Below are 26,969 nucleotides of genomic sequence, written 5' to 3' on the forward strand. Positions count from 1 at the left end.
TTCCTTCCGAGATTCCCACCATTGTCAGCGTCCAGCCTGTTCAGCCCCCTCAATGTGACCTCTAGAAGCACTCCATCCAGGTCATGCCAGAAACATGAGCCGGAATTCTCCGGCCGTTGGGATTCGCTCTTCGCGCCGGCAGCACGCCCCCGCCCGAGTGTTTCCCAGCGGCAACGGGGAAATCCCATTGACACGTGGCGGGATTAGGGAATACCACCGCCAGCGAACGGCGTCACACGTGGCTGGGGGACCGGAGAATGCCACCCGTCACCCAATTATGAACTTTTATACCAGCCTGGGCATGTCAAAGCATCTTGCAGCAAGTCGTTTTTGAAGTGTAATCTCGGTTGTGTTCAAGGTGCATCCAGCAGTCCGACTCTCCCCAAGTTCCGCACTGGAATGTCGGCCTGGGATATTATCCTCCAGTCTCTGGAGTGGGACTGGAGCCCACTCTGACTACGAGGCAAGAGAGCGACCCACAGGGGCACAGCGGACGGATGGCGATCAAGAACAGGAACCCTACGGCTATTGTTCCCATGGGCCAGAATGTGGCGACTCGGAGCTTTTCACAGTAAATTAATTCAAGCCTACTTGTGACAATAAGCGATTATTATTATTATGAGTCAGCCTTCAGGCAAAGCTCCGACAGCTCAAGAGAAAAAAAACGTTGTTTTAACTCCCCCACCCAAGATGGGAGGGTTCCCAGGAGAAACCACCCATTCACAAAAAGCAGAGCATTGGGCATCAAAAACGCACTGAAGCACCGAGAGTAAGATCCAGCTGTGGCAGACTCGGCTAGCTTCGCACGAGAGGGAATGGCGGCAGACGTGAGCGAGAAGCAGGACGGTGTGTGGAGCCGCTGTCTCTTCGCCGGACAAGACTCCACCCCCGACAGGATAGCACGATGTGAAACCCGATCCAGATGCTGCGGCAGAACCCAGCTCTACCACAGGGAACGTGTGCCAGCAGTCCGTTGGTTGACTGCGCAGAGTCACAGTGGACAGACTGGCAATTTGAAAGGCAAAACAAAAAGGTGTCAGCCGTCATCTCCAAGTACAAATCAAGACTGAATCCAAACAGACAATATTTCCTTTTATCTTGCCACACCTCGAAGTTCTCCCCATGTCTGCGAGGGTTTCTTCCGGGTGCTCCGGTTTCCTCCCAAAGTCCACAGATGTGCAGGCTACGTGGGGTTATTGAGATAGGGTGTTGGAGTGGGCCTGGGAGAGGGTGCTCTTTCAGAAGGTCGGTGCAGACCCGTTGGGCCGAATGGCCTCCTTCTCCACTGTAGGGATTCTGCGGATAAGATGGCCTCTCTACTTGTAAATACCATGAGGGAATATCAGCAGAGATTTCCTCCGTGTTCCTCCCAGTCCAATTTATACCGGCTGCAGGAATGAAGCTGTAAGGAAACCCCCCCCAGTGTGAAAGAAAAACCAGGGTGTCACATCAGAAGAGAGCTCTTTGATTGGATGAAGAGCTCCACCAAAATCACAGCAGTTTGAGCACAAAATCTAGCCGGACAATCCAGTGAGAATGGAGGGATTGCCGCACTGTCAAAGGTGCCGTCTTTGCAATGAGATGTTAGGCCGAAGCCTGCTCAGAAGGGTGAGGAAGATCCTGTGGCAGCTTTTGAAGAGGAATGAGTTGAAGATGCTGTTGTTTGCATCCTGCTCATGGTCTCATGGGGGAATATTCCTAGTGTTCTGGATCCTTCTATCAACATCAGATCATCTCACTATCGTTTTTTGGGGGGAAATTGCTGTGAGCAATATTACAACAGAGACTTATTAGCTTCCCGGCACTTCTGGGCGTCTGAGCTCATGAAATGCGCTGTATAAAATATCTTTTCCGACACGCTCTCAACAGTAACTGTGTATAGCTAGTGTTTTGGGGTGGTGGAGGTGGCCCGCCATTGGCCGCCAGCTGGATCTACCAGATGATCCCGCTGTGGAGAATGGTCAGAGAATTTCGGCCTATATCTCTTGGGAGCGGTGGGGGTTGCTCACAACAACAACTTGGTATTTATATAGCACCGTTCACATTGCCAAACATTACCAAAACGCTTCACCTTCCTCTCATGCCAAGTCAGACATGGAGATATTGGCTGGAATTCTCCAGCCGTCGGGATTCTCTTTTCCCACTGGCAGTGCACCCCCACCCCGGCAGGAATTCCCGTTGATAAGTGGCAGGAAGAGAAAATCCCGCTGCCAGCAAACGGCGCGCCGCCGGGAAACAGGCGGCTGGGGGACCGGAGAATCCCGCTCATTCGGTCAGGTCAGATGACCAAAGGCTCGGTTAGAGCGATAGGTTTTAAGAAGTCTCTAAAAAGGAGAGAGAGAGAGTTGAAGAGGTTTAGGAAGGAGATTCCAATGCTTGGGGCCCAGGTAGCTAAAGGCGCCACCACAAATTCTCTCCTTCGTCTTTCAAACATTGCCCCATTGGAATGCCGCGCTCTGGCAACTGGCTTCCTTCCCAATACCTCTCAATTCTTCAAAGGCAAGTTTAGGGGGCCATCAACAGCTTTCAGACAATGGGGAGAAAGGTGTGTGTGTGTGTGTGTGCGCCACACTGTGAGAGTGGGCCACACAGGATCAGAGTAAACTTTGAGAGCTCCCTCTCTCAATGCACAGCCCCTAGAGTGGGAATCCGAGTTGAGGTTTCCTTCAGGGGCGCCAATCATCACTTCCAGCCCTCGGCCTGGGCTGAAGGTGGAAACTCTGCAGGGTGAGGGACAGAATCTCGGATCTTTCAATGACTCCTCATGGGAGAAAATAGCGGTGTCACCGGAGTCCCTGAAAGTGGGTTATTTTAATTCGAAGAATGCTCTCTCTATCTGAATGGCCGCACTTTCACCTAATTCACGCTCTTCTGGTTAAACAGCTTTGTGATCCCTTACTGCACTGCCTGCTGTACCAGAATGCCCACCTCCCCAGCTCCCTCCCACTATTGTGGCCGAACAATGTAACGGCCAAGCCCCAACCTTCCTTTGGCTTCAGTTACGTTACAGGCACCGAGAATGATACTGAGGAAATCGGAGCCTAGCCCGACTTACCTGAGAGCAGGGGGGGAAGGGTTGCCATGGCAACTTGCTGTGCTCTGAATAGGTGAGCATACCGTGCTCTGAATACAGGAGAGGCAACCAAGACTTGAGTTACAGTCTCCCTCATGATACAAGGCAGCACGGTTCGCCCTCGATGGCTCCGCTCCTTTTGAAATCAAATTGAATTTGCTTTCAGGATGGCAGAGTAGCCATCCAGAGATGAAAGCGCGCTACACAATGGGGTCGGGATCTGTAAACTTTACAATATGGCATTCCACATTGACGAAGCATTGGCCTGCGGTAGAAAAATAAATAAAATTCCGGAAACGCTTGCTCTGACGGTGGCAGGTTTACAGGCAAGCGGCCGTCCTTCCGAGCTCGCTGTCGGAATACCAACAACCGCATTCAGGAGGTTTTTTTGCTCGATTATTTAAGGGGAGCGCAGCTGATGGCAAACAGGGTCCGAATGGCTCCCCCGAAGGCAGATAAAAGAACTGCAGCGGAATTCTCCATCGGCGGGACGCTCCGACGGCGTGGGGTGGCAACAATGGGGAACGCCATTGTCCGACTGCGGGAACGGAGAATCCCGCTGTGTGTATGTGTGGGGTGGGTGGGGGGGAGAGAGGGGGGGGGGGGGCGGAAAAGGCAGCTGGCGGACCGGAGAATCCCGCCCCTCTGACCTTTGCCATCGTGAAGACATGGGCCACCCGTTTTCTTTATTCTGGGAGGACTTTTCTCTGCCAAGTCCAAACATGTCTCCCCTTCACTTGGAGCAAAGGGGGTTCCCTGCCTTCTAAATGGGGTTAGGAAGGGCATGCAGTATTAAACAAGAGGAGAATTCCTCTCAGGAGATGTGTGGGTTTGGCGTCTCTTTTCCGGGAGCCTTTAGAAGTACAAACACAGCCACAAGTGTGAAAACAGCGCGCCTCAGTGAAAAGGGGTGGGGAGATTGAACCAGGGCAACCTGTCCTACTCCTATCTCCTGCAGAGACTGTCATCCAACTTTTAACATGTTCCACAGTAGAGCTTTCTAAAAATACATGCTGCAGACAAGAGCAACTAGCTCAAAAGGAGAGGTTCCTATTTTTGCCGGTTGCATAGCCCAGGATTAGTGCTTATGTAGCACATAACGTCACAGGCTCAATCTGCAGCTCTTAATTAAAGCAGCCACAGTCTCCTTTAAGAATTCATTTGCATCATGCTGTAGTTCGAATGGAAAGAGGCAACTTTCCACCTTCTCACCCAGCACATTTGCCAGCACAACACAACGAACGTTCCCTCCCCCCCCCCCCCCCTCTCTCTCTCTCTCTCTCTCTCGTGGAACAACAGTTTGCAGACAAGGTCACAAAGTTTGTCAGTGCGACCCTTGAACTGTGCAGGATACGAGCCTGCGTCGGGCACGCTGGACTGGTCTGCAGCTCATTTGTCGAGGATATCCTGCACGGGGTATCCGAAAATAAGCTACTTAAGAATTCAGAAACACACAAAACCTCTTCCAAAACTCTCTGCGCTTAAAACAGAACAGGCAAACGTACAACAACCGTTCCATACTCACAGTCACCTTCCTCACGGACCCCCATTCCAAACACTGTTGACAATTCAAGTGGTATATAACCACTGTCGTCATGTCGATATTTATCACATGGCGATGCCAGGGGTTAGTGGACCATGTCTGGTTCTTTTACGGGGTTTGGGGGGGGGGGGGGGGGGGGGGGGGGGGGGGGGGTAGACAGGGAGCTGAAATGCTTGCAGCTTGGCAGATGGTTGATGCACTCGTAACATACCTGGGTACCAGATGCTTTAAGGTGGATGACAAACAGCTCAGGCTATAGATACACTCAACTCATCTCCAGAAGGCTGCAATGCAAGCGGGAGTAACAGGCATCAATGTCTTCACATTCAATTAATTTCTTTGCATATCTGACAGGAGCTACATGACCCAGTAAGTAAGCAGCATTAGTATAAAGTCCTAATCCCCCCCCCCCCCCCCCCCCCCCCCCACTGGAGCCGCCACAATGACACACCGAATTGTACAGGTCCTTTTGGCACTTGTTACAGGGGTTGGCCGAGGAATTCCAGCCTCAAAAGTGAACAAGGATAAAAAAGAAAGGGTCAGGTTACAAATGTGTGTGAAATTCTCAATAGCAGGAAGCCTGCAGCTCCTCCGCGGAGTCAGTTACTGCAGGTCGGCTTTAAGGTAGACGGCGGCCAGCTGGCTTAAAGTATCAGAGCAGTAATCGGCGTCGTCTGTGAACTTATTTGAGTGCATGGACATTTTCGACGGCGCAAAAAAGGGGTTTTAAGCATCATCTCATTTTCCCAAACCGTCACCCACTTTTCTCACACCGGCATTGCAGCGACTAGCAGCACCTGACTCGAGCGCCGTGCACCCCTTCCAATCCAAGAGTTGGGAGGGCCCCAAATGCACCCCATCTACAGGATGCACTGCTGCAACTCACCAAGGCTCCCCTCGACAGCGCTTTCCAAACCCACGGCCTCTACCATCTAAGGAGAAGGAAAGCAGGCACATGGGAACACCATCCCCTTTGCAAGTTCCCCGCCAAGTCGCACACCATCCTGACTTGGAAATGTATGGGCCGTTCCTTCACTGTCGCTGGGTCCAAAATGCTGGAACTCCCTCCCTAACAGCACGGCGGGTGTACCTACACCTCACGGACTGCAGCGGCTCAAGAAGGCAGCTCACCACCACCTCCTCGAGGGCAATTAGGGAGGGGCAATAAATACTGGCCTGGCCAGTGATGTTCCCAGCTCCGAAAGAATAAAAAGGCATGTTGCTGAGTGTTGGATGGTGCGGAACTGGCTCACACAGAGAACCTCAAAGTGAAACAATTTGGGACTGGGCAGTGGACACATGCATGTGCAGTAGAAGGTCTCGGGTAGAACAACAAGTCATTAACCTACCAACTCAACTGAAAAAAGACCTCCAGGGCTTTTTGGGGGGCAGGGGAAATAAAATTTGACGGGAATATATTTTGGTGTGGGTGCCATCATATTTTGTGCAGGCAAACAGCCAGAACAGCTCAGTTGCCTGCCAGTGATTAATGATACAGATAGTGTAACGAGTGAAATGTCTCAATACAATAAAAGGCATTTACACAGAATCACTAACATAGCATGCTGCCTCACAAGGGCATTACCAGACAATGTATTAGCATTTCTTTCATACCCTTTGTGTCCCATGATGGTTTCTTCACTCAGCTTTGAAAATTCGCACTGAATACTAAATCCTCCGTTTTCACACCTCTCCCTATCTCCCTCCCTCCGTCCAGCCCTACAACCTCCCATTCTGACCTTTGCACGTCACATTTCCATCGCTCCGCCATTGGGGTAACTACCCTTCGCTGCCTAGGCCCGAAGCCTGAGTATTTTCCTTCTCATCTTTTCTGCTTCCCGACCGGCCTCCCTCCAAGCTGCTCTTTAAAACCTTACCTCACGATCGAACAATCACCAGCTCCAATGTCCCCCGGGCGTGCCCGAGTGTTACATTTTGCTGGACAGCGCTCCCGTTTCAAAAAGGGCGCTATATAAATGCAAATTGTTGCAACATTCTACCTCAGTCTGCGCTCCATAATGGTGCGGCTGGGCAGCACGGGGGCGCAGTGGGTTAGCCCTGCTGCCTCACGGCGCCGAGGTCCCAGGTTCGATCCTGGCTCTGGGTCACTGTCCGTGTGGAGTTTGCACATTCTCCCCGTGTTTGCGTGGGTTTTGACCCCACAACCCAAAGATGCGCCGGGTAGGTGGATTGGCCACGCCAAATTGCCCCTTAAATTGGAAAAAAATAATAATTGTGCACTCTAAATTTATTTTTAAAACAAGTAATGGTGAGCACTAAACTCTCCAATTGCCGGAAAAACCCATCCCCTCTGAACTGGCCGAGCAAATCACTCAGCTCAAGGGCAATGAGGGATGGGCGACAAAGGATGGACTTGCCGGCAATGGCCACACCCAATGAAAGGATAAATTTGTACTGTTCACCTCAGCTACGCTTGGTGGTAGTGAGCCCAACATTCTAGTCGTCGCTAGGCATTTCCTCAGGGTTCCCTTTTGAAAGTAGGAGTTCTTTCGTTTTGTTATTTATTTGTTTCGATTTCTTTTGGGAGGGCGGGGGGCGTTTCGAAAATACTGGAATGGGGGGGGAGGGAAAGAACGTTTGTGGGTTAGAGGGAAAGGGGAGGGATTAGTGGGGTAGCTCCAAAGTCATGGACCGAATGGTCGGCTAGTTGTGCTGCGTCGTTGCACGATATGGAAAACTACTGCACACAGAAGGGGGTAGGTTATGCAAACGGTGCGCCAACATCAGCGATGCCAGAAGCAAACCGCTCCACGCTGGCGCGCTCCTCAACCGTAACACTATGCGGGCGGGCCAAGCAAGGGCACGCAAGACTTCGGGCCCTCACCTGGGGAGGAGGGGGGTCCCGCTCTCGGAAGCTGCCGGCCCAGCCAATCGTTTCTTTTGTCATGGACGTCCGAAGCTGGTCTTGCGCATAAAATATTTCCAGAATGTGCCGCCGCTGCTACTGGATGTTTTCCAATTTCCCGGGGACAGGCTACCGTGCGGGATGGGCCAAGCTTTATCAACCACCGCGCACTGTGTGAGAATTAGCCGGTCATTTTATCTGTGGGGTGGTTTGTTTTATATATATTAAAAAAAACATCTTGGCGTTGGTGATTGAAGAGTGCCTGTGAATTTTGCAATTCCTCACAAGGAGATGGTGTTACATTCACCAAGAGGGAGGGAATGGTCACTGCGTCAGAGGGCACTATTAAGATGCTTCGAGGCAAAGAGGTTTGAAGAAAGCAGATAGACGGTGGGGGCAGGGAGGCGGGGGCTTATCAGCTTAAGGACAAGACATCGATGTACCAATTAACCGTCAGGCAGACTCCGATAATTAGCACTGATGAGGCCATCTTGGATAACAGCGACACGCCAGCCTGTACAAGTCAGAGAGCTGGAGCTTTGAAGGATAAAGGGCCAGGCTTATTCATCCATTCCAGCACTTTTATATCCATTACACGTCCTCCACTTCAGCCTCTCCCTCATTGTCCTGCAGACTAACCCAAAAGCTCCAAGATCAACAGAGTCACCCTTCTCACCATCTTCTCCTGGCTGCTCCGGAGGTGGTCATGGGAACACAACAACAACTTATATTTACACCGTGCCTTTTAAACAATTAAACGCCCCAGAGAAGGAAGTTATGACGGCCAGGAGGAGATATTAGGTCAGGCGGTTAAAAGCTTGGTGGTAGAGGTAGGTTTCGGGGAGCGTCCGAGGGGAAAGGCAGTGAATTCCGGAGCACCGGGCCTCGGCAACTGACAGCATGGCCAGCAATGGGAGGGTGCTTAAAATCAGGGATGCTCAAGAAGCCAGAAAGACAAAGAAGAGAATTTAAAAATCGGGACATTGCCAGGCGAGGAGTGGTTCAGAATAGTGAAGTCCTGAGATATAGGGCACGATGTAACCGAACTGCAGGAGTCTCGTGTCGAGCGCTTTTGGCCGGGTGTTTCGAACCACGCTATCGAACAGGACTTGGTTGTAATCCAGGGCCTCAGCGGGGTAGGCCGCACCGAGGCCGCACTTGGTCCCGTTTCCTGCACTGAGCAGCCCCGCTCGCCAGAACGCCTCAGCACAGGAGGAGATTGGGATGCCATTTTTAAATGGTGCCGTGATCTCTCAGCACTTCCCCCCCCCCCCCCCCAGGCAAACCCCGGAACCCCTATAAGAGGGTCCTCACACACCCACCCCCCTCCCCCCCCCACCCCCAACCTGTCACAGGCAGGGCACCCCCTCAGGCCCGATCTCCCATGCGGGCACAATATCACCTTGACACTGCCAGGTTGGCAGCACCCTTGCCAGTACCACCTGGGCACCTTGGCAGTGCCAGGGGATGCCAGGCTGCTGGCTGGCTGTCATGGCCACCCTGCCCGGAGGTCAAAGCCCCATGGGCATCCGATCACCTGGGAGACCCACCCCCCCCCCCCCCCCCCTCCCCCCACAAGTGCCATCCCAACCGGTCCCTGTTTGTAGGGACCAGTACTGAACGGCGCTCACCAAAGTTCCCCGCGGTGAAGGGGTTAGATGCCAATGCCTCGGGTAGATCAGGCGAGCTACAGACTCTAATGTGCAGATTTGCCAAATACTGAGCCTGCCCACAATTGTCTAAAGGGTGAAATCAGGACTTGCATTTATATAGCGCCTTTCAGAACCTCTTAACAGCCAACAAAGTACCTTTGAAGCAGAGGGCCAGATTTTCAATGCGGCGACACCCAGGCGATTTCTGGATCCTGAACCACGAGGTGCGCCACTCGCGCGGTGCGATTTACAAATTCAGGTGGCCTAATGGGCCAGGAGGGCGAGCTCAGGTACCAACGCCTGTGGTCGGTGGTGGGTGTAGGGGTGTAGCCTGGACCCTGCAGCGCTTTGGGAAATCTTAGCCCGAGTAACGACAAACAATAAAGGGGCAAGTTCCCCTGCAGCCAACCCACCCGTTCCTCTCCAACAGGCCGACCGGCGTTCCCTCTCAATTCAATTTGTCCTGGTCAGGCTACAAACTCCTCCCAGCTCCACTTTCTTTTGTCAATGAGCAGTTTACATGTTAAAAGCCACGACTTAAGCTACGTCGGGAGTTTCGCAACGCGAGCCGAGGTGGTGAAGGGCAACAAGCTATTCCACCAAGAGGGCCATCACCAGTTGTTGCTCTCGCCCAGACTTTGGGCTCTTTCAGCAGGATATTGAAACACTGGAGCAACACCCTTGCCTTAATTCCCCTTCCCTATTCCAGGGCCACTGTAGCCAATGAGAGCAACCGTGACAATGCCCTCCCCACCCCAATCCTCCTACCCCAAGCCCAGATTGGCCAACAGTGACTGATGGGTTAAAGCGGAGGCCTTGCTGACCTGTAACAGCTCAAAGGGTTACGCTGATACCTCCATATGGTGGAGGGCAAAGAAACTCTGCGAGATTCCTCCATTTAATGATCACGGGCCAAGGTGTAACTGAACACGCCCCCAAACAACAGTGGAGGAGTGGCAAAGTGGAATTGAACACATTTCAATTCCAACACCCACTGTAGCGCTCGAATGGAGATTCTGAATGGTGTGGCGTGGACCTCAGGAAGCAGAATCCACCTTACGGTAGGTTCAAGCTCCAGTCCATCCCATGACTTGAGCACGTAATGTCAGATTTGTCTTCTGGTGTGGAGACAAGGCCTTGTATGCAGCAAACCTGTTTCAATTGTCTAGGTAGACATCAGGGAATCTACAGTGTCACTTGGGAAGGGTGCAGGGAGCAGGGGGTGGTGTTCTCCATTGTCCAGCATTAATTCCTCAGCCAACAGCCCCGATAATCAACTATTTGCTCATCCACCTCGTTGCTGTTGGTAGGAAGATGCTTGATGCACAATCAATGGACACAAAAACGAAGGAGTAGTTCGAATCAAAGGCCTTAATCAGCAAGAAGTGCGCCCAGCAGCAGGTGTACAGAAATGACCTGGCTGCTGGGGAACACGGGTTCTTATACCCTGCCTGGTAGGCGGAGCTACCTTCCTCTCGACCAATGAGAATACAGAGAACACAATACTTGGGCCAATGGGCAGCGAGCCCTCTGCACCAATGGCAGCTCACACTCCCAGGTACCGTAATACCCCTAGTCATACTACCACAATGCTGGGGGCACCCTTGCCTAACCGTGGGGGATGTGTGATGCATTCATTCAAAACATCTCTCTGTGATGGTTCGATAAATGTACCACATCAACCAGTTTGCAATCAAGCGTGCGGGTGGGGGTGGTCACTACAGGGGGGAGATGGCAGGGTAATGGAATGAATTGACAATGGGCTGAATGGCCTCCTTCTCACCTGCACCATGCCCTAGATTCTAGACTTCACTTTTGAACTCTCGGTGTTTCTTGCTAATTTTTAAAAAAAGTTGTGGCTTCAAGTCCAGAACCCACTGCAGATTTGAGGAACACGGTCATGCATTATTCTGAATTCCCCTCCATTTTATAACTCAACTTTCTTCCTCTTTGTGAATAGCTTGAATCTCTTTTAACCACCATTGCTCCTCCATGTTGCCACACTTCCTCCTTTAGCAGCAGCAGAGACCCTGCTGGCACTAAAAAAAGAACATTCACGTCCAGAGACGCAAACTTTGAATGTCTTCTCCAAACCCAAGAGTTTGAGTTGCAATCCGAGGAGCTTTGAAACTTTTCAATATTGTACCTACGTTGTATTGCCTAGGGATGCAGTGGATACTACTACTAATAATAATCTTTATTGTCACAAGTAGGCTTACATTAACACTGCAATGAAATTACTGGATCGGTGAGTCCTCAGGGGGGTGCGGGGGATCCGGTCCCGGGCCACAGTGGCCTGGCCCGCGATCAGGGCCCACCAATCTGCGGGCAGGCCTGTGCCTTGGGGGCACTCTTTCCTTCTGCTCAGGCCTCTGTGGGGCTCTGCCATGGCCGGCGCAGAGAAGAACCCCCCCCGCGCATGCGCAGGAAACACGCTGGCCGGTCTGCGCATGCGCCAACTCGCACCGGCCGGCGTAGCGCCAACCCCTCCGGAGGATTCCACACCTTCGGGTCGGCCCGGCGCCGGAGTGATTCGTACCGCTCTTGGCGCCGGTTTAAGGCCAGCCGGCCAGTTGCGGGAGAATCCCGCCCCCGAGTCGCCACATTCCAGCGCCTGTTCGAATACACAGAGGGAGAATTCAGAATGTCCAATTCAACTACAAGCACGTCTTTCAGGACTTGCGGGAGGGAAACCGGAGCACCCGGATGAAACCCACGCAGACACGGGGAGAACATGTAGACTCCGCACAGTGACCCAAGCCGGGAATCGAACCTGGGACCCTGGAGCTGTGAAGCAACAGTGCTAACCACTGCGCTACTGCTACTAAATGTTGGGGCAGTTGTGTCAATGAGAAAACGCATTTCTACATCTATTCAAATTCAAAACTAAAGCCTCCAGGACAAAACGTGTCAGGTGTCAACATTTACTGGGGTTTTACCCCCAATTAAGGGGCAATTTAGCGTGGCCAATCCACCTACTCTGCACATCTTTGGGTTGAGGCGGCGAAACCCACGCAGACACGGGGGAGAATATGCAAACTCCACGCGGGCAGTGACCCAGAGCCGGGATCGAACCTGGGACCTTGGGCGTCGCGAGGCAGCGGTGCTAACCTCTGCGCCACCGTGCCACCCAGAAATTTCATGTTCTGTAACATTAAAGAAATAGGCTGCAAGGGTGTGGAATGGACGACAATGTGAGCCGAGCTATTCTCCACGTCTAATCACCCACTTCGATTGAGCTCGCACATCATTCAGAAACACGCACAAGGCTGGTTTTGACCAAAAAGGAGACGGCGGATTTGAAAACGTTTCCCCCATTTGCGAGCTCGATGCCCAACAGCATGTAACGAAGTATCGGCGAAGAAGAGGGGAAAATATAGATGAATAATTCTGGTTTTGCGTTGAAGAAGCAATCTTTAAACGCACAGCAGCAAAAAAAGAAATCACTTGTCGGACGTCTACAGATTAAAGCATTTCTGCAGCCAACTCCGTTTCCTACAGGGGAGGGAGGAGGAGCTAAAGTTACTGTATTTTTTTTGCCGAGCCCTGACGAGGAAGGCCGTGGCGTGGTGGTAATGCCACACCACTGGTAATCCCGGGGCCCAGGCTAATGCTTTGGTGACAGGTTCAAATCCCGTCTCAACTGGTGAAATTTTAGTTCAATTAATTAGTCAATCTGGAACTGAATGCTCGGCTCAGTAATGGGGAGTATTGTCGATTGTTCCGACGGGACACGTATCTGTCTGGTTACATTAATGCCCTTTAGGGAAGGAAATCTGCCACCCTTAACCGGTCTGGCCTGGATGCGGACTCCAGACGCAGTGTGGTGTGATTGAATCTTGACTGCCTCTGAAATGACTGAGCAAACCTCTCAGTAGCTTCGAGTTGCTTTCTATTGTGCAAATGCAAATGAATGAATGAAAGTTGTTGCTGTAAATTTATCATGTGTTTTTAATAATTTTTTTTCCAATTAAGGGGCAATTTAGTGTGGCCAATACACCTACCCTGCACAGCTTTGGTCCGCGGGGGTGAGACCCACGCAGACACGAGGAGAAAGTGCAAACTCCACTCGGACAGTGACCCGGGGCCAGGATCGAACCCGCATCCTTGGCGTCATGAGGCAGCAGTGCTAACCACTGCACAACCGGGTCGCCCTCAACATGTTGGCTACTGTTTGGGAAAGTCGGGGAATTTTCTTTTTTCTTTCATGAGTTGTGGGCATCGAGGACGGGGGATGGGGTGGGGTACAGAGGTGGGCAGAAAAGTTCAAAGAGGCGATCGAAAGCATGGACACGGAAGTAAATAAAATGAAGAGTCCAAAGCATGGTGGTTAGCATAAATGCTTCACAGCTCCAGGGTCCCAGGTTCGATTCCCGGCTGGGTCACTGTCTGTGTGGAGTCTGCACGTCCTCCCCCTGTGTACGTGGGTTTCCTCCGGGTGCTCCGGTTTCCTCCCACAGTCCAAAGATGTGCGGGTTAGGTGGATTGGCCATGCTAAATTGCCCGTAGTGTCCTAATAAAAGTAAGGTTAAGGGGGGGGGGTTGTTGGGTTACGGGTATAGGGTGGATACGTGGGTTTGTGTAGGGTGATCATGGCTCGGCACAACATTGAGGGCCGAAGGGCCTGTTCTGTGCTGTACTGTTCTATGTTCTATGTTCTATGTGCAGGCCATGTTGGATTGGCCATGCTAAATCGCTCCATAGGTGTCTAAAGATGTGCAGGTTAGGTGGGGTTTTGGGGACAGGGCGGGGGAGTGGGCCGAGGTGGCATGCTCTTTCGAAGGGTCGATGCAGGCTCGATGGGCTGAATGGTCCCCTTCTGCATTGCACTGATTCCATGGCTCAACCAATCAGATTTCTCGATTATATTCATAGAAAATGATGGAGATGTCCAGCAGGTCAGGCAGCACAGGACACCCCGAACAGGTGCCGAAATGTGGCGACTAGGGGCTTTCCACCCTAATTTGGTTAGCACTGCTGCCTCATAGCGCCAGCGACCGGGGTTCGATTCTGGCCTTGGGTGACTGTTTGGAGTTTGTATTTTCTCCCCATGACTGCATGCGTTTCCTCCGGGTGCTCCGGTTTCCTCCCACAGTCCAAAGAAGTGCAGATTAGGTGGCGTTATGGGGATGGGGAGTGGGCCTGGGTAGGAGGCTTTTTCAGAGGGTTGGCCAGGCCCACCAGCCCCAGCAGTGCCCCCCCAGCCCCTGCTAAAGTCCCCCCCCCTGCCCGCAGATCGGCTCTCCCCCGACTGTGGCGGCACTGGACTGAGTCCACAGCCGCTGCGCCGTGTTCCCGAAAAAAATAGCACGAGACCCCCACGCCGTTGGGAACCTGGCAGGTCGGGGATGGAGATCAGGGGGAGGGCCTCAGGCAACATCCTGAAGCCTGTGGTACAACGCACTCTCACCACTTTGGAGGGGGCGGAGATCGCAAAAAGCACACCACCCCCCCCCCCCCCCCCCCCACCACCCACCCCCACGATTTCAGCGCAAACGGGGATTCTCTGGCCGAACGTGAATTCGGTGTCGGAGACCGGAGAATCGCGCCCAGAGTGTGTTCGCGCAGGTGCCAAAAGATTGGCCAGAACGGTCATTTTTAAGGAGTGTCTTGGGGGGCGGGTGGGGGATGGGATCCAGATAGTGGACTCCAGAACTCGGGGGGGTGGGCGCAGGCCACTGAAGGCACGGCCACCGATCGTGGGGCGACGGCAATCGAGGAGGCTAAGGATGGAGAAAGCACAGGGGCTGGTTTAGCACACTGGGCTAAATAGCTGGCTTTTAAAGCAGACCAGGGCAGGCCAGCAGCGGGGGTTCAATTGCCGTACCAGCCTCCCCGAACAGGCGCCGGAATGTGGCGACTAGGGGCTTTTCACAGTAACTTAATTTGAAGCCTACTCGTGACGATACGCGATTTTCATTTCATTTCATTTTCACCTCGGTCGTCCGCAAAGTTCAGCATTGCAGTCGAGTAATCCAATGCGGTCGAAACGACCCTCGTTCAAAAAAATGGCCCACGGTTGCGCAAGGCCGTTGCAGCCATCAACAGGGGTGACTCACGGCGCGGTGTACGGGAAAAGTCAACGGCGAGGAACCCGTGTGGCTGGTGAGAAAATCAAAATTATTGAGCAGCACCAAGGCACAGCTGTACTGGGCATCAGTCAGCTCTGGGAACTATTTTTGGTGTGTGCGATTTAAGAAAAAAAATTCTGTCCCTCGCAGTTGAAAGCTGCTCGAACGGCAGGCATGTCCGACGAGGAATGTTGCTGTACTGCTCTGGTTGCTGTTTAACAGACAGGCAGGCGTGTGCTAATGAAACTGGGGCAAAACCTCGATGCTCAATGTCTTGAGGGGAGTTGGTGGTTTTCTTTGAAAGAAGTGTCGTGGGGTTCTGAATAAAACTGAAGGGACGCGGGGGTTGGGGGGGGGGGTGGGGGGGAATAAGCTATTCCCCAGGAAGAGGGGCGCACACAGGCCCCGAGAAGAAAACAGCCCAATGTGGGAGCCCTCAGGAATACCAGAGGCCCTCGTGACCCGGCCAAACCTGTTTGCAGAGTCTCATCGCCCTTTCTGAAAGCAGCGATCCACAACAATGCCTTCTACTCCATCCCTCGTGCCACAGGATTGCTCACTTTGTTTTAATCTGAGGGGGTTGCGTGGGGTGGGGTGGGGGGTGGGGGGTGGGGGTGAAACTATGACAAAACCACCTGTGCAGCTGACAGCTCGAGAGTTTTACTGCCGCTCTCCAAGCTATTTTTGTGCGGCTGTGACTTTGTGAGACGCCACTCACTTTACATCGCACAGCAACAAGGCAAAGCAGCAGAAGGACTCGTGTTACCACAAAGATTTACAGAGGAAATATGGAGAATAGATGTAGGATGTGAGGAGGGTTGAGTGAATTATATTTCTATGAGCCCACAAATTATGTGACTGAGATTTCTCTTACTTTACGGCCTGTCTAGGCCTCGTTTCAATGATCAGACGAGAAAAACAAAGGTCAAAACTGAGCTACAAAACTGGAAAAGCTCTAGAGCCCCTCCTCCACCATATCCCCTCCCCCACCCCATCCCCCACCCCTTTTCCTCCCCATCCCCTCCCCCACCCCAACCCCTCCCACCCCAAACCCATCTCCTCCCTCACCCCAACCCCTCCCACCCCAAGCCCATCCCCTTCCCCACCACCCCACACCAGCCCTCCCCCACCCCACCCCTACCCCATCCCCTCCCCCACCCCATCGCCATCTCCTTCCCCACCACCCCACACCAGCCCTCCCCCACCCATCCCCTCCCCCACCCCATCGCTATCTCCTGCCCCACCACCCCACACCAGCCCTCCCCCACCCCACCCCTCCCCCACCCCTACCCCACCCCCTCCCCCACCCCAGCCCCTCCCCCACCCCCAACCCATCCCCTCCCCCACCCCATCGCCATCTCCTTCCCCACCACCCCACACCAGCCCTCCCCCACCCAACCCATCCCCTCCCCACCCCAACCCATCCCCTCCCCACCCCAACCCATCCCCCCCTCCACCCCATCGCCATCTCTTTCCCCATCACCCCACACCAGCCCTCCCCATCGCCCACCCATCCCCCTCCCCTCCACTCCTCCAACCCATCCCCTCCCCCAACCCATCCCATCCGCTCCCCCAATCCTCCCGCACCCCCTCCCCTCCCCCTTCCCCCTCCCCATCCCCTCCACAACCCTCCCCATCCCCTCCACCCTCCCCCATCCCTCCCATCCCCTCCCCCCTTCTCACCCTCAGTCCTCCCCACCACTTCCCCTCATCCACCTCCCTCTCAGCCCAACCTCGCGCCATGCTCCCCCACACCCCAACCCACCACTGCGCTCCTCAGCCCATCCCACCTCCCTCACCCATCCCGTCCCCGACCTGCCTCCCTCACCCCATCCCCCACCTCACCCCTGCCCCATCCTCACATCCATCTAAATCTATCCTCACCCCATCTCCCCTCCCCCACCCCCACCCCCACCCCCCCACTACTCCACCCTAACCCCTTGCCACCACACAGCCCATCTGCCTACCGTGCCTCTCCACCCCTCCCCCCTGCACTTTGCACTCCATCTTACCCTCCCACCTTTTACCCTCCACCACCCCTGTCACCTCCCCCGCTCCGCCTCCCTGTTGACTATTAAGGACAGAATTAATTCAGACCGTCTGCTCCAAGCGCAGCAGCTGAGCTGATGTGGCACAGAGCTGCGAAATCTTGCTCACTTTCGAAGACTGTCTCAATTCCTGTGGTGTGGAAACACACAACAAGCTCCCTGTCTCAAGGAGAACAGTTTGTTTCAACGGGTTTGCAATCAATTTCACTGTTCCCTTCCTTAAAGCCCAGCTTGGATAACCTTGATGATGCCAGTGGCATCAGACAGTGCAAGTTGTTCATCAGGAGGAAGTTCACCCTGGTTCACAAGTGTCACGGAGAACGCTGCATTGAAAAGGATCCTGATTTAGTAATTAGCTGAAACAGCATGTTCAACTTCACAAGGGCAATGATTCACCAACACAAACTTCTCAAAACTTCCTTGTTCTTTACCCCCAGAGAGAGGGAGAGCTGGAAAATCTAGCCGGCGCAAATAACGATCAAATTCCATGCCCGGGTCGTGACCCGGAATTGTTGTGAGCAACACCTTCACTGCTTGTGTTGCGTTTCCTGAGGCGAGTCGCCGCCGAAGGATGTGAAACCGATTCGGGCCTCTTGTGCATCACGCACCCCCAAATTTTACTGCTCCACTTTCAGTGGCCATTCATTCAATTGACCTGTTCCCAGCTCCGGAATTCCCTCCCAAACCTTGCCGCCTCCTCCTCTCTCTCTCTCTCTCTCTAAGGTGCTCCGTCACGCCAACCAAGCTTTCGCTCACCGGCGTCAACATTTCCTTCGGTGCCTCCTTCAATCGTCACTCCTGCGAGGCACCTTGGGATGACGTTGTCGGCGCTATGCAAATGCAGGTTGGTGTTCTCGTTGAGCGACGCCATCCCTGGGCGGTGGGGCGGCCCTAGATTTAACCCACAGATCTGCACCGTGTTGCCCGAGTAAAGCCTGGCCAGCAGATGAATGGGGAAATCGGGAATAATGCGGCAGATCCGGGGTGAAAGGCACCTGAGGCTCTGTGGTGAAACCGGCACCCCGGAAGGGGCCGAGGCCTTTAGGAGGAGGAGGTAAAAGAGGTGGGAAAGGAAGAAGTCCACCGCCGATTGTGTAAACCAGACTCGCAATTCACGTCACTGGACGAGTAAGCCAGAGTTCCAGGCCAATGCCTGGGAACGTGGTTTAGAATCCCACCACGGCTGCTGGTGGACTTCCAATTCATGGAATAAATCTGGAATTAGAAAGCTAAGTCTGGGTAATAGTGGCCAGGAAACCATTGTCGATTATTGTGTAACAAAAAGCATCTGGTTCACTCATACCCCTTCAGGTCAGGAAATCTGCTGTCCTTACCCGGTCTGGCCTACATATAACTCCAGACCCACAGCAATGTGGTTGACTCTTACCTGCCCTCTGAAATGGCCCAGCATCCCACTCGGTCCTGCCAAACCATGACTCTTGCCTCTAAGTGAGAAGGCCGTGACGGAAGCACAAGATTCGGGCTTAATGCAGAACAAGGCCAGCAGCGCGGGCTCAATTCCCGTACCGGCCTCCCCAAACAGGTGCCGGAATGTGGCAACTAGGGGCTTTTCACAATAACTTCATTGAAGCCTACTCGTGACAATAACATAGAACATACAGTGCAGAAGGTGGCCATTCGGCCCATCGAGTCTGCACCGACCCACTTAAGCCCTCACTTCCACCCTATCCCCGTAACCCGATAACCCCTCCTACCCTTTTTGGACACAACGGGCAATTTAGCATGGCCAGTCCAACTCACCTGCGCATCTTTGGACTGTGGGAGGAAACCGGAGCACCCGGAGGAAACCCAAGCAGACACGGGGAGAACGTGCAGACTCCACACAGACAATGACCCAGCGGGGAATCGAACCTGGGACCCTGGAGCTGTGAAGCCACAGTGCTAACCACTTGTGCTACCGTGCTGCCCATGAGTAAGCATTTATTATTGTTATTATTAAACACCAGTGCAGTATTGGAGGTAGCGATGCGCTGTCAAAGGGTCTGTTTCTCGGATAAGATATTAAGCCGGGGCCTTGTCTGCCCAGGGGGGTTGTGAAAGATTTCCCTATCTCATTGAAGAGCAGGGAAGTAATGCCTCCATCAGCATTTATCAAAGTAGACTGTCTGGTCATGATCGTCTGTGTGTGGGAGCTTGCTGTGTATAAACTGGCTGCCTGCGTTACAACAGTGACGGTACTTCAGTGGCTCCAGAGGTTTGGAATGTACCAAGGAGGTGGCAGAAATGACAGCCCCTCACTAACGAGAGAGAAGATGCACACTGGAAAGGGCGCTTGTGGAAGATTAGTTGTCAAGTAAGTTACCTTGACAACGTGACGGATTTTGTATTAACTACAAATTCTTTTAACATTATCGTTTGGAGAGTGCAATGACCCTTGTGGAATGATAAGTCTTGGGAGATTGCGCAATGTGACAAGCCTCTGGTTGTAAGCATAGCTTAGAGGGAGGGACTGCAACAGAGCAGGTAACAGAGCGGAACACAAGAAATAGGAGTGGCAAGCCATTCAGCACCTCATGTTTGCTCTGCCATTCAATTAAATAATGGCCGTTCAGCCACCTCAATGCCACTTTCCTGCATTATCTCCATATCCCTTGATGTCTTTAATATCTAGAAATCTATCAAGCTCTATCTTGAATATACTCAATGGTTGGGCATCTGCAGCCCCCTGGGGCAAAGAATTCCAAAGTTTCACCACCCTGTGAATGAAGAAATTACTTCTCATCTCAGTCTTAAATGGCCAACCTCTTAGTCGGAGTGTCCCGTGGCTCTGGAGACATTGGGCGGGATTCTCCCGCAATCGGCGGGATGGCCCGACGCTGCGTCAAGAACGGTGTGAACCACTCCGCCGTCAGGCCAACCGGAAGTTGCGGAATCCCCCGCACATCCATAGAACATAGAACAGTACAGCACAGGCCCGGCCCTTCGGCCCTCGATGTTGTGCCGAGCAATGATCACCCTACTCAAACCCACGTATCCACCCTATACCCGTAACCCAACAACACCCCCCCCCCCCCCAACCTTACTTTTGAGGACACTACGGGCAATTTAGCATGGCCAATCCACCTAACCCGCACATCTTTGGACTGTGGGAGGAAACCGGAGCACCCGGAGGAAACCCACACACACAGGGGGAGGACGTGCAGACTCTGCACAGACAGTGACCCAGCCGGGAACCGAACCTGGGACCCTGGAGCTGTGAAGCATTTATGTTAACCACCAGGCGCCGGAGGGGTTGGCGCGAGTTGGCGCATAGGGCAGCGTGGTTCCGCGCATGCGCAGACCGGCCGGCGTGTTCCTGCGCATGCGCAGGGGGGCTCTTCTCCACGCCTGCCATGGCGGAGCCCTACAGAGGCCGGCGGGGAAGGAAGGAGTGCCCCCACGGTACGGGCCCGCCCACAGATCCGTGGGCCCCGATCGAGGGCCAGGCCACTGAACAGAACGCATCAGCTTTCCAACCTTACTGTATTTCAGTATAAAATACACAGATGATATACAATAGGATGCTAGTTTAGGGTAGCATGGGTAGCATGGTGGTTAGCATAAATGCTTCACAGCTCCAGGGTCCCAGGTTCGGTTCCCGGCTGGGTCACTGTCTGTGTGGAGTCTGCACGTCCTCCCCGTGTTTGCGTGGGTTTCCTCCGGGTGCTCCGGTTTCCTCCCACAGTCCAAAGATGTGCAGGTTAGGTGGATTGGCCATTCTAAATTGCCCGTAGTGTCCTAATAAAAGTAAGGTTAAGGGGGGGTTGTTGGGTTACGGGTATAGGGTGGATACGTGGGTTTGAGTAGGGTGATCATGGCTTGGCACACCATTGAGGGCTGAAGGGCCTGTTCTGTGCTGTACTGTTCTATGTTCTATGTTCTATGTTGCAAATTATATTGGAAACGTGAAGGATTTTGGAAATGCCGATGGGATTACTCCCACTGCAAGAAGGGCCAACGCTTGGGGAGAGAGTTGACGAAAGTGGAAAGACTCTGCCCGAGTGATGAAGAACGTTTTGAGAAACCTTTCCAAGTATTTTCTTGCCGCTGTAATAGAAAGTGGAGCGAATCTCCACCTCAAGCGCAAAATGTAATGGAGCGGCAACGCAGCACCAAACAACGAGAGCTCCGCAGGGAAGCACAATCTGGTAGACGGGGCATTAAAAACATGTCCACGACATCTGACAGGAGTTCCTCCGTCACTCATTCAATCTAATTCCTTCCTGCCATTCATCAAAAAAGTGAGTTCAGACATTTCGACTGCAGCCCAAATATAAACTCAGAAACTGCCACCAACACCACATCCTCGGAACAGGGTAGCGCCACCCCCCTCCCCCTCCGTACTATAAGAAGCAACATGGCGAAATCCAGTAGAGAAGGGTTCAACAATTAACACATACCTAATTACCGGTACAAAGCATCATTGTTGACAGTAGGATTTCAGTGTGAGCCAATGACGGGTGCATGAAATGTTCTGGCCACATGAAAAAAAAACACACAATTGCAGATTCAATCTTTCCAAAGTCAGATTTTAAGCTCAGAGCCGCCCCTATCTTTGTATCTGTACGAATTATTCTGAGCGACTTTTTCTTAAAAGAGTAGTGAAAGTATTTGTGGCAGTAACTTCAGCGGAGGAATCGAGAGTATCACCTAAGTCGCATCTTACTGCACGGTCTTTCCTGCAACATATCAGTACAAATAGACCCGCTGACATCACCGATATGTAAACTTGGGAGTATATTCGAAATGCCTTAAATCATTGCATGCTCCAAACATGCAAAGCCAGAACCATGGTATGCTGCATCTCTAGATCCTGCACATGAAGAGGGACAGTAACCCTTATCGAATGAGTTACAAACGTACTGGACCCCTTTATGTACTTTCACAGGAGCCAGAAGCACAGGATTAACTTTCTTCATCTCCTCCTCATACTTTTGGAGATTTTCGGCGAAATACAAAATGACGAACTGCAATTATACAAAAGACACCATACCCATCTGCAGTAATCCTTTTCAACATCACCAACAATTTGTTACAGCATCTTGGATGTAGGGTAATATCCCAAAGGTGCTCCACAAGGAGGTAATCAGGAGAGAATTAGCACTCAGCCAAAGGAGGAAATATCAGAAAAAGTGGCTAACAGTTTTGGGTGAAGAGTTGTGCCTTAAACATAGAAAATAGGAGCAGGGGCCATTCGGCCTTTCCAGTCTGCTCTGCCATTCAATACGATCATGACTGATCATCCAACTCGGTAACCTGTTCCCACTTCCCCCCCCATATCCTTTGATCCCATTTGCCCAAAGAGCTATATCTAACGCCCAATGTTTTGGCCTTGAGGGAATGCTGGCACAGGAACCCCCAGAGACTACACTCCTAACCAACTCGATCTCTCCTTATACATCAGTACCGCCAGTTTGGTAAACCTTCGCTGCATTCTTCTGTAGCAGGAACATCCTTCCTCAAATAAGGAGATCAAAAGTGCACACAATGTTCCAGGTGTGGTTTCACCAATGCAGTGTGGTCTAACTGCAGCAAGACATCGCCGCTCCTGTGCTCGAATCCTCTCGCTATGAAGACCAACATACCATTTGCTTTCTGCCTGCTTCACCGGCATTGCTTACCTTCAGCGACTGGTACACAAAGATGCTGGCGTCTCGTTGCGCATTCAGATGCATAATCTGCCTTCCTGTTTTTGCTATCAAAGTGGACAACCTCGCATTTATCCAAATTATATTGCATCTGCCACGCATACGCCCACTCACTCAGCCTGGCCCAATCCTGCTGATGCATCTCTGCATCCTCCTCACCGTTCACCCTCCGACCCAACTTGGTGTCATCTGCAAATGTGGGGATATTACATTGAGTTCCCTTATCTAAATCATCAATATACATTGTAAATAGCTGGGGGTCTCAGCACCAATCCCTGCAGTACTGAACCAGTCACTCTGCCTGCCATTTGGAATAAGACCTGTTTATTCCTACTCTTTGTTTCCTGTCTGCCAACCAGTTACGGGAGGTTCTGAAATGACAGTAAAAAGGTAGAGGGGGGGTGGTGGGGGGGGAGGGGGGGTGGGGGCACAGTTTCAAGGTGGGAATTCCAGAGGTGGGAAACTGAAAGCACAGCTGGAAAAGATAGGGTAACCAGAAGTGAGTGCGCACAGGAGGTCGCAGCTGAAGGACGTGGATTTGTTCGGGCTGGAAGAGGTTAAGAGACAGGGTGGGGCGATGCCCAGGAATGAGGATGAGAGAGTATTTGTGTTCATAGAGGAGGAGAACAATGCGACAGCGGAGTGTGGAGGTAACAAAAACAGGAATGAAGAGCTTCAGCAAGAGGATGGTCAGAGACAGGAGCAGAGACGGCCGAGATTACAGATATAGATGCAGACAGAGTTTGTGATGGGGAGGATACCATTTCCATGACAAAGCCACGTTTAATTGTAACGATTGGCATGTAAATCTGATACACTCAAACCCCTCAAAGAAACAGTCGTCTATTTTCCGCCCCATTTAGAAAAGGTGGGTTTCTCCGAAAGATTTGCCCTGTCAAAACCGCAGGCAGTCAAAAATGGAGCAATCATTAAAACTGAGCGAACACCGATTGAAAGAGTGCACGATTTTTTTTTTTTTAATTAGCATTTCCTCATTGCTTCTCAACGATAACCAATTTTGAAAACTAAAAGCGCTGCAATCCAGCAAAATAAACAAATGCATCTGATTTCTGATTGACATCCGAGCTCTCAATCCTTTATGGCCATCTCAACACCTTACCCAACTGTACGGGGCGATGGAGGGGTGAGTGAGAGAGGGGCAAGATCCACGTTTGCCACTTCTCGAGGAGGTTATTCCAGCATTTTATTAACACAGGCACACAGCAGGAGGGCTTACGAAAAGGGGCATCTTAAAAGCCTCGCCAGGGCCCCAGACCATGCAGTGGTTTTGAATATTCAGTGCTGAAAAATGATTTACCAGCCATTTAGCATTTGAATTAGGAGGCGAGAAGAGGTGGGGGGCAGAGCTTCACCCACCCACCCGCAGGATAGTGCAAAGCTGCGTGCCGCAGTAAACGAACTTTGGCAAACTCATCGCTAATTAACGCGCTTCACATAAGATAGTGCTGAAGGCGAAAACTGGCCGAATTTGTGATTGAAGGGTTAGAACATCCAGGCCAAAGAAGGCAGACTGTGGTCAGTGTGTGTGTTGGGAGGTGGGGGGGGTCAAGGTTTTAAAAGAAACTAAACCATCTGCCTGAACCCTTCTCCCCCCCTACTTAAGGCCTTGGCTGCTGTTGTACAAGCCGTACGACGCTGTAAGCACTTTTCTGCAGATGTATGCGTACAGTAGGTGGATCCACACCCACCCCTAAGAAACTGTAATCCCTGCAGTTTAAAGGGCTAATCTCCTTTACGACGCAGGGCCAAAGTACAAGGCATCAGCAGCCAACTGCTGCTCCACTCAGCACGCACCACCCCCCCCAACCCCTCCGACTCCCCGTCACATGCTCTATCCAGACCAATGATTGTACACCACACAGCTGTTTGGTAGGGAGCACGCTCTGACAGCAGGGCTGGGTCTCTGCACAAGTCGCCATCAGTCACTGGGGGAGAAACCTTGCTACCCCCAGCCACACCCAACCCCCCCCCCCCCCCCCCCCCCCCCCTCACCCACCCGCTGTCTGTTCTTCGTCAGGCAATTTTCCATTGTTTTCACAGGCGCAAGCATTCAGAAATTCTTATTTTTTTAACCCCCCCCCCCCATACACACACACACACACACACACACAAACAAAACTCTTACCTCTGGGAAGAAAGTTATGCTGAATGCCACAGATCCAGCAAAGCTGTGTTAATGAGGCACAGGCGCAGGACGAGGCCACTCGGCCCATCGGGTCTACTCCGCCATTCAATCACGGCTGATATTTTCCTCATCCCCCAATCTCCTGCCTTCTCCCCGTAACCCTCGATCCCCTTGTTGATCAAAAACCTCTCCATCCAGGTCTTAAAGAAAGGCACTCAGTGATTTGGCCTCCACAGCCTTCCGCTGTGGCAAAGAGTTCCCCCCGGCCTCACCACCCTTTCCTCGTTGAATTGGACCAGTTTTGGTTGGGGGGGGGGGGGGGGGGGTCCTGAGTCAATCAGCTGCTGTACTATGACTACAACCTGTGTTTTGTAATTTGGTTTAGCGCGGAATTAATCCTTCAAAGAATATATGGTATGCAGCATTCATTATATCCACAAAATGAAATACACACACACACGCCCTGCATATCTGAACCACATTCTTCAAGCTTCCTTATTTCAATCTCAATGTAAAGTATTTAGAATCATACAGAGCAGAACGAGGCCATTCGGCCCATCGAGTCTGCACCGACCCTCCAAAAGAGATACCCCAACAAGGCCCACTCCCCCCACCCTCGCCCCGTAACCACACCTAGCCTTATGGACACTAAGGGCAATTTAGCACGGCCAAGCCACCTAACCTGCACATCTTTGGACTGTGGGAGGAAACCGGAGCACCCGGAGGAAAAACATGCACACACGGGGAGAGAGTTGCAAACGCCACACAGTCACCTGAGGTCGGAATGGAACCCGGGTTCCTGCCGCTGTGAGGCAGCAGTGCTAACGGCCCCACAAGGACGGTCTCGAAAGCTGGGCACCGGGAGGAAACTCACAAAACGTGACATCTGCTCAGCGGCGTGACGTGTTCCCTCTCCGACAGTGGCAGTGCCCACCTTTGGCAGCGGAGAATCGCTGAGCCAGTGCCGGTACCCGATTTTGTGCCGGAAACTGGATTCTCTGCCGGCGTCGGGGTGTGGAGAATCCAGCCCAGGGAGTAAATATAAAGCAAGGCAACAAATTAAAGAATAGATCAAATTAAAAGCTGTGATGCAAATCTATTAATGTACACCTTCATGTATATATATCTGAGAAGGCAGTCAACAGGATTTCAGAAGTTCATAAGATCTAGGAGCAGAATTAGGCCATTTGGCCCATCGAGTCTGCTCCACCATTTGATCATGGCTGGTTTCATCCTGGCCTTAACTCCACCGTCCTGCCCGTCCTCCATAACCCTTCAACCCCATTACCAATTAACACCTCCTTAAATTTACTCTCTGTCAAAACATCCACCACAGTCTGGGGTAGCAAATTCCACAGGGTTACAATCCTTTGGAAGAAGTAGTTTCTCCTCAAATCTGCTCTAAATTTGCTACTTCATATCCTGAAACTATGGCCTCTTGTCCCAGAATGCCCCACAAGTGGCATCTGCTCCACGCCTACTGTGGTAATACCACTGTATATATGTGTGTGTGCCTCTATTAGGGGATGTACAATAGTACCGGCTATTACAGGTTTGTCGGTAAGCCCCTGCATAGTTTGTCGGTAAGCCCCTGCCGGCTAGCTCCGCCCACAGGGAGCAGTATAAATATCCATGAGGTCTCCTGAGCTGCCATTTTACAGCTCCACTTGAGGTAACAACATCTCACGGTAATAAAGCCTCTTTTGTACCGTTTTGTGTTTCTGTGTGCAATTGTTAGCGCAACACCTACTTTATCCATACCGAGGGCAGCACGGTGGCCTAGTGGTTAGCACAACCGCCTCACGGCGCTGAGGTCCCAGGTTCGATCCCGGCTCTGGGTCACTGTCCGTGTGGAGTTTGCACATTCTCCCCGTGTCTGCGTGGGTTTCACCCCCACAACCCAAAAATGTGCAGAGTAGGTG

The 26,969-nt window shown here is 52.3% G+C and overlaps 1 protein-coding gene across 8 annotated transcripts in view; it reads right to left on the reverse strand.

Moving 5' to 3' along the window:
• Positions 1–26,969, reverse strand: part of rreb1a (ras responsive element binding protein 1a) — a 233,955-nt gene that overhangs the window by 169,774 nt on the left and 37,212 nt on the right. For 3 of the 8 annotated variants that reach the window (XM_038796623.1, XM_038796629.1, XM_038796622.1), the window contains exon 1: positions 25,048–25,156. The exons of 3 other annotated variants lie outside the window; for them this stretch is intronic. In XM_038796623.1, coding sequence (XP_038652551.1) covers positions 25,048–25,135 — 88 coding nt within the window. In that variant the 5' untranslated portion in view covers positions 25,136–25,156. Of the gene's footprint in view, positions 1–4,598; positions 4,738–4,827; positions 4,961–25,047; positions 25,157–26,969 lie in introns of those variants that run through there. 2 more of the 8 variants (XM_038796630.1, XM_038796627.1) reach the window with 2 other exon arrangements.

This window comes from Scyliorhinus canicula, chromosome 5 (assembly GCF_902713615.1).
Source record: "Scyliorhinus canicula chromosome 5, sScyCan1.1, whole genome shotgun sequence".
NCBI lineage: Eukaryota > Metazoa > Chordata > Chondrichthyes > Carcharhiniformes > Scyliorhinidae > Scyliorhinus > Scyliorhinus canicula.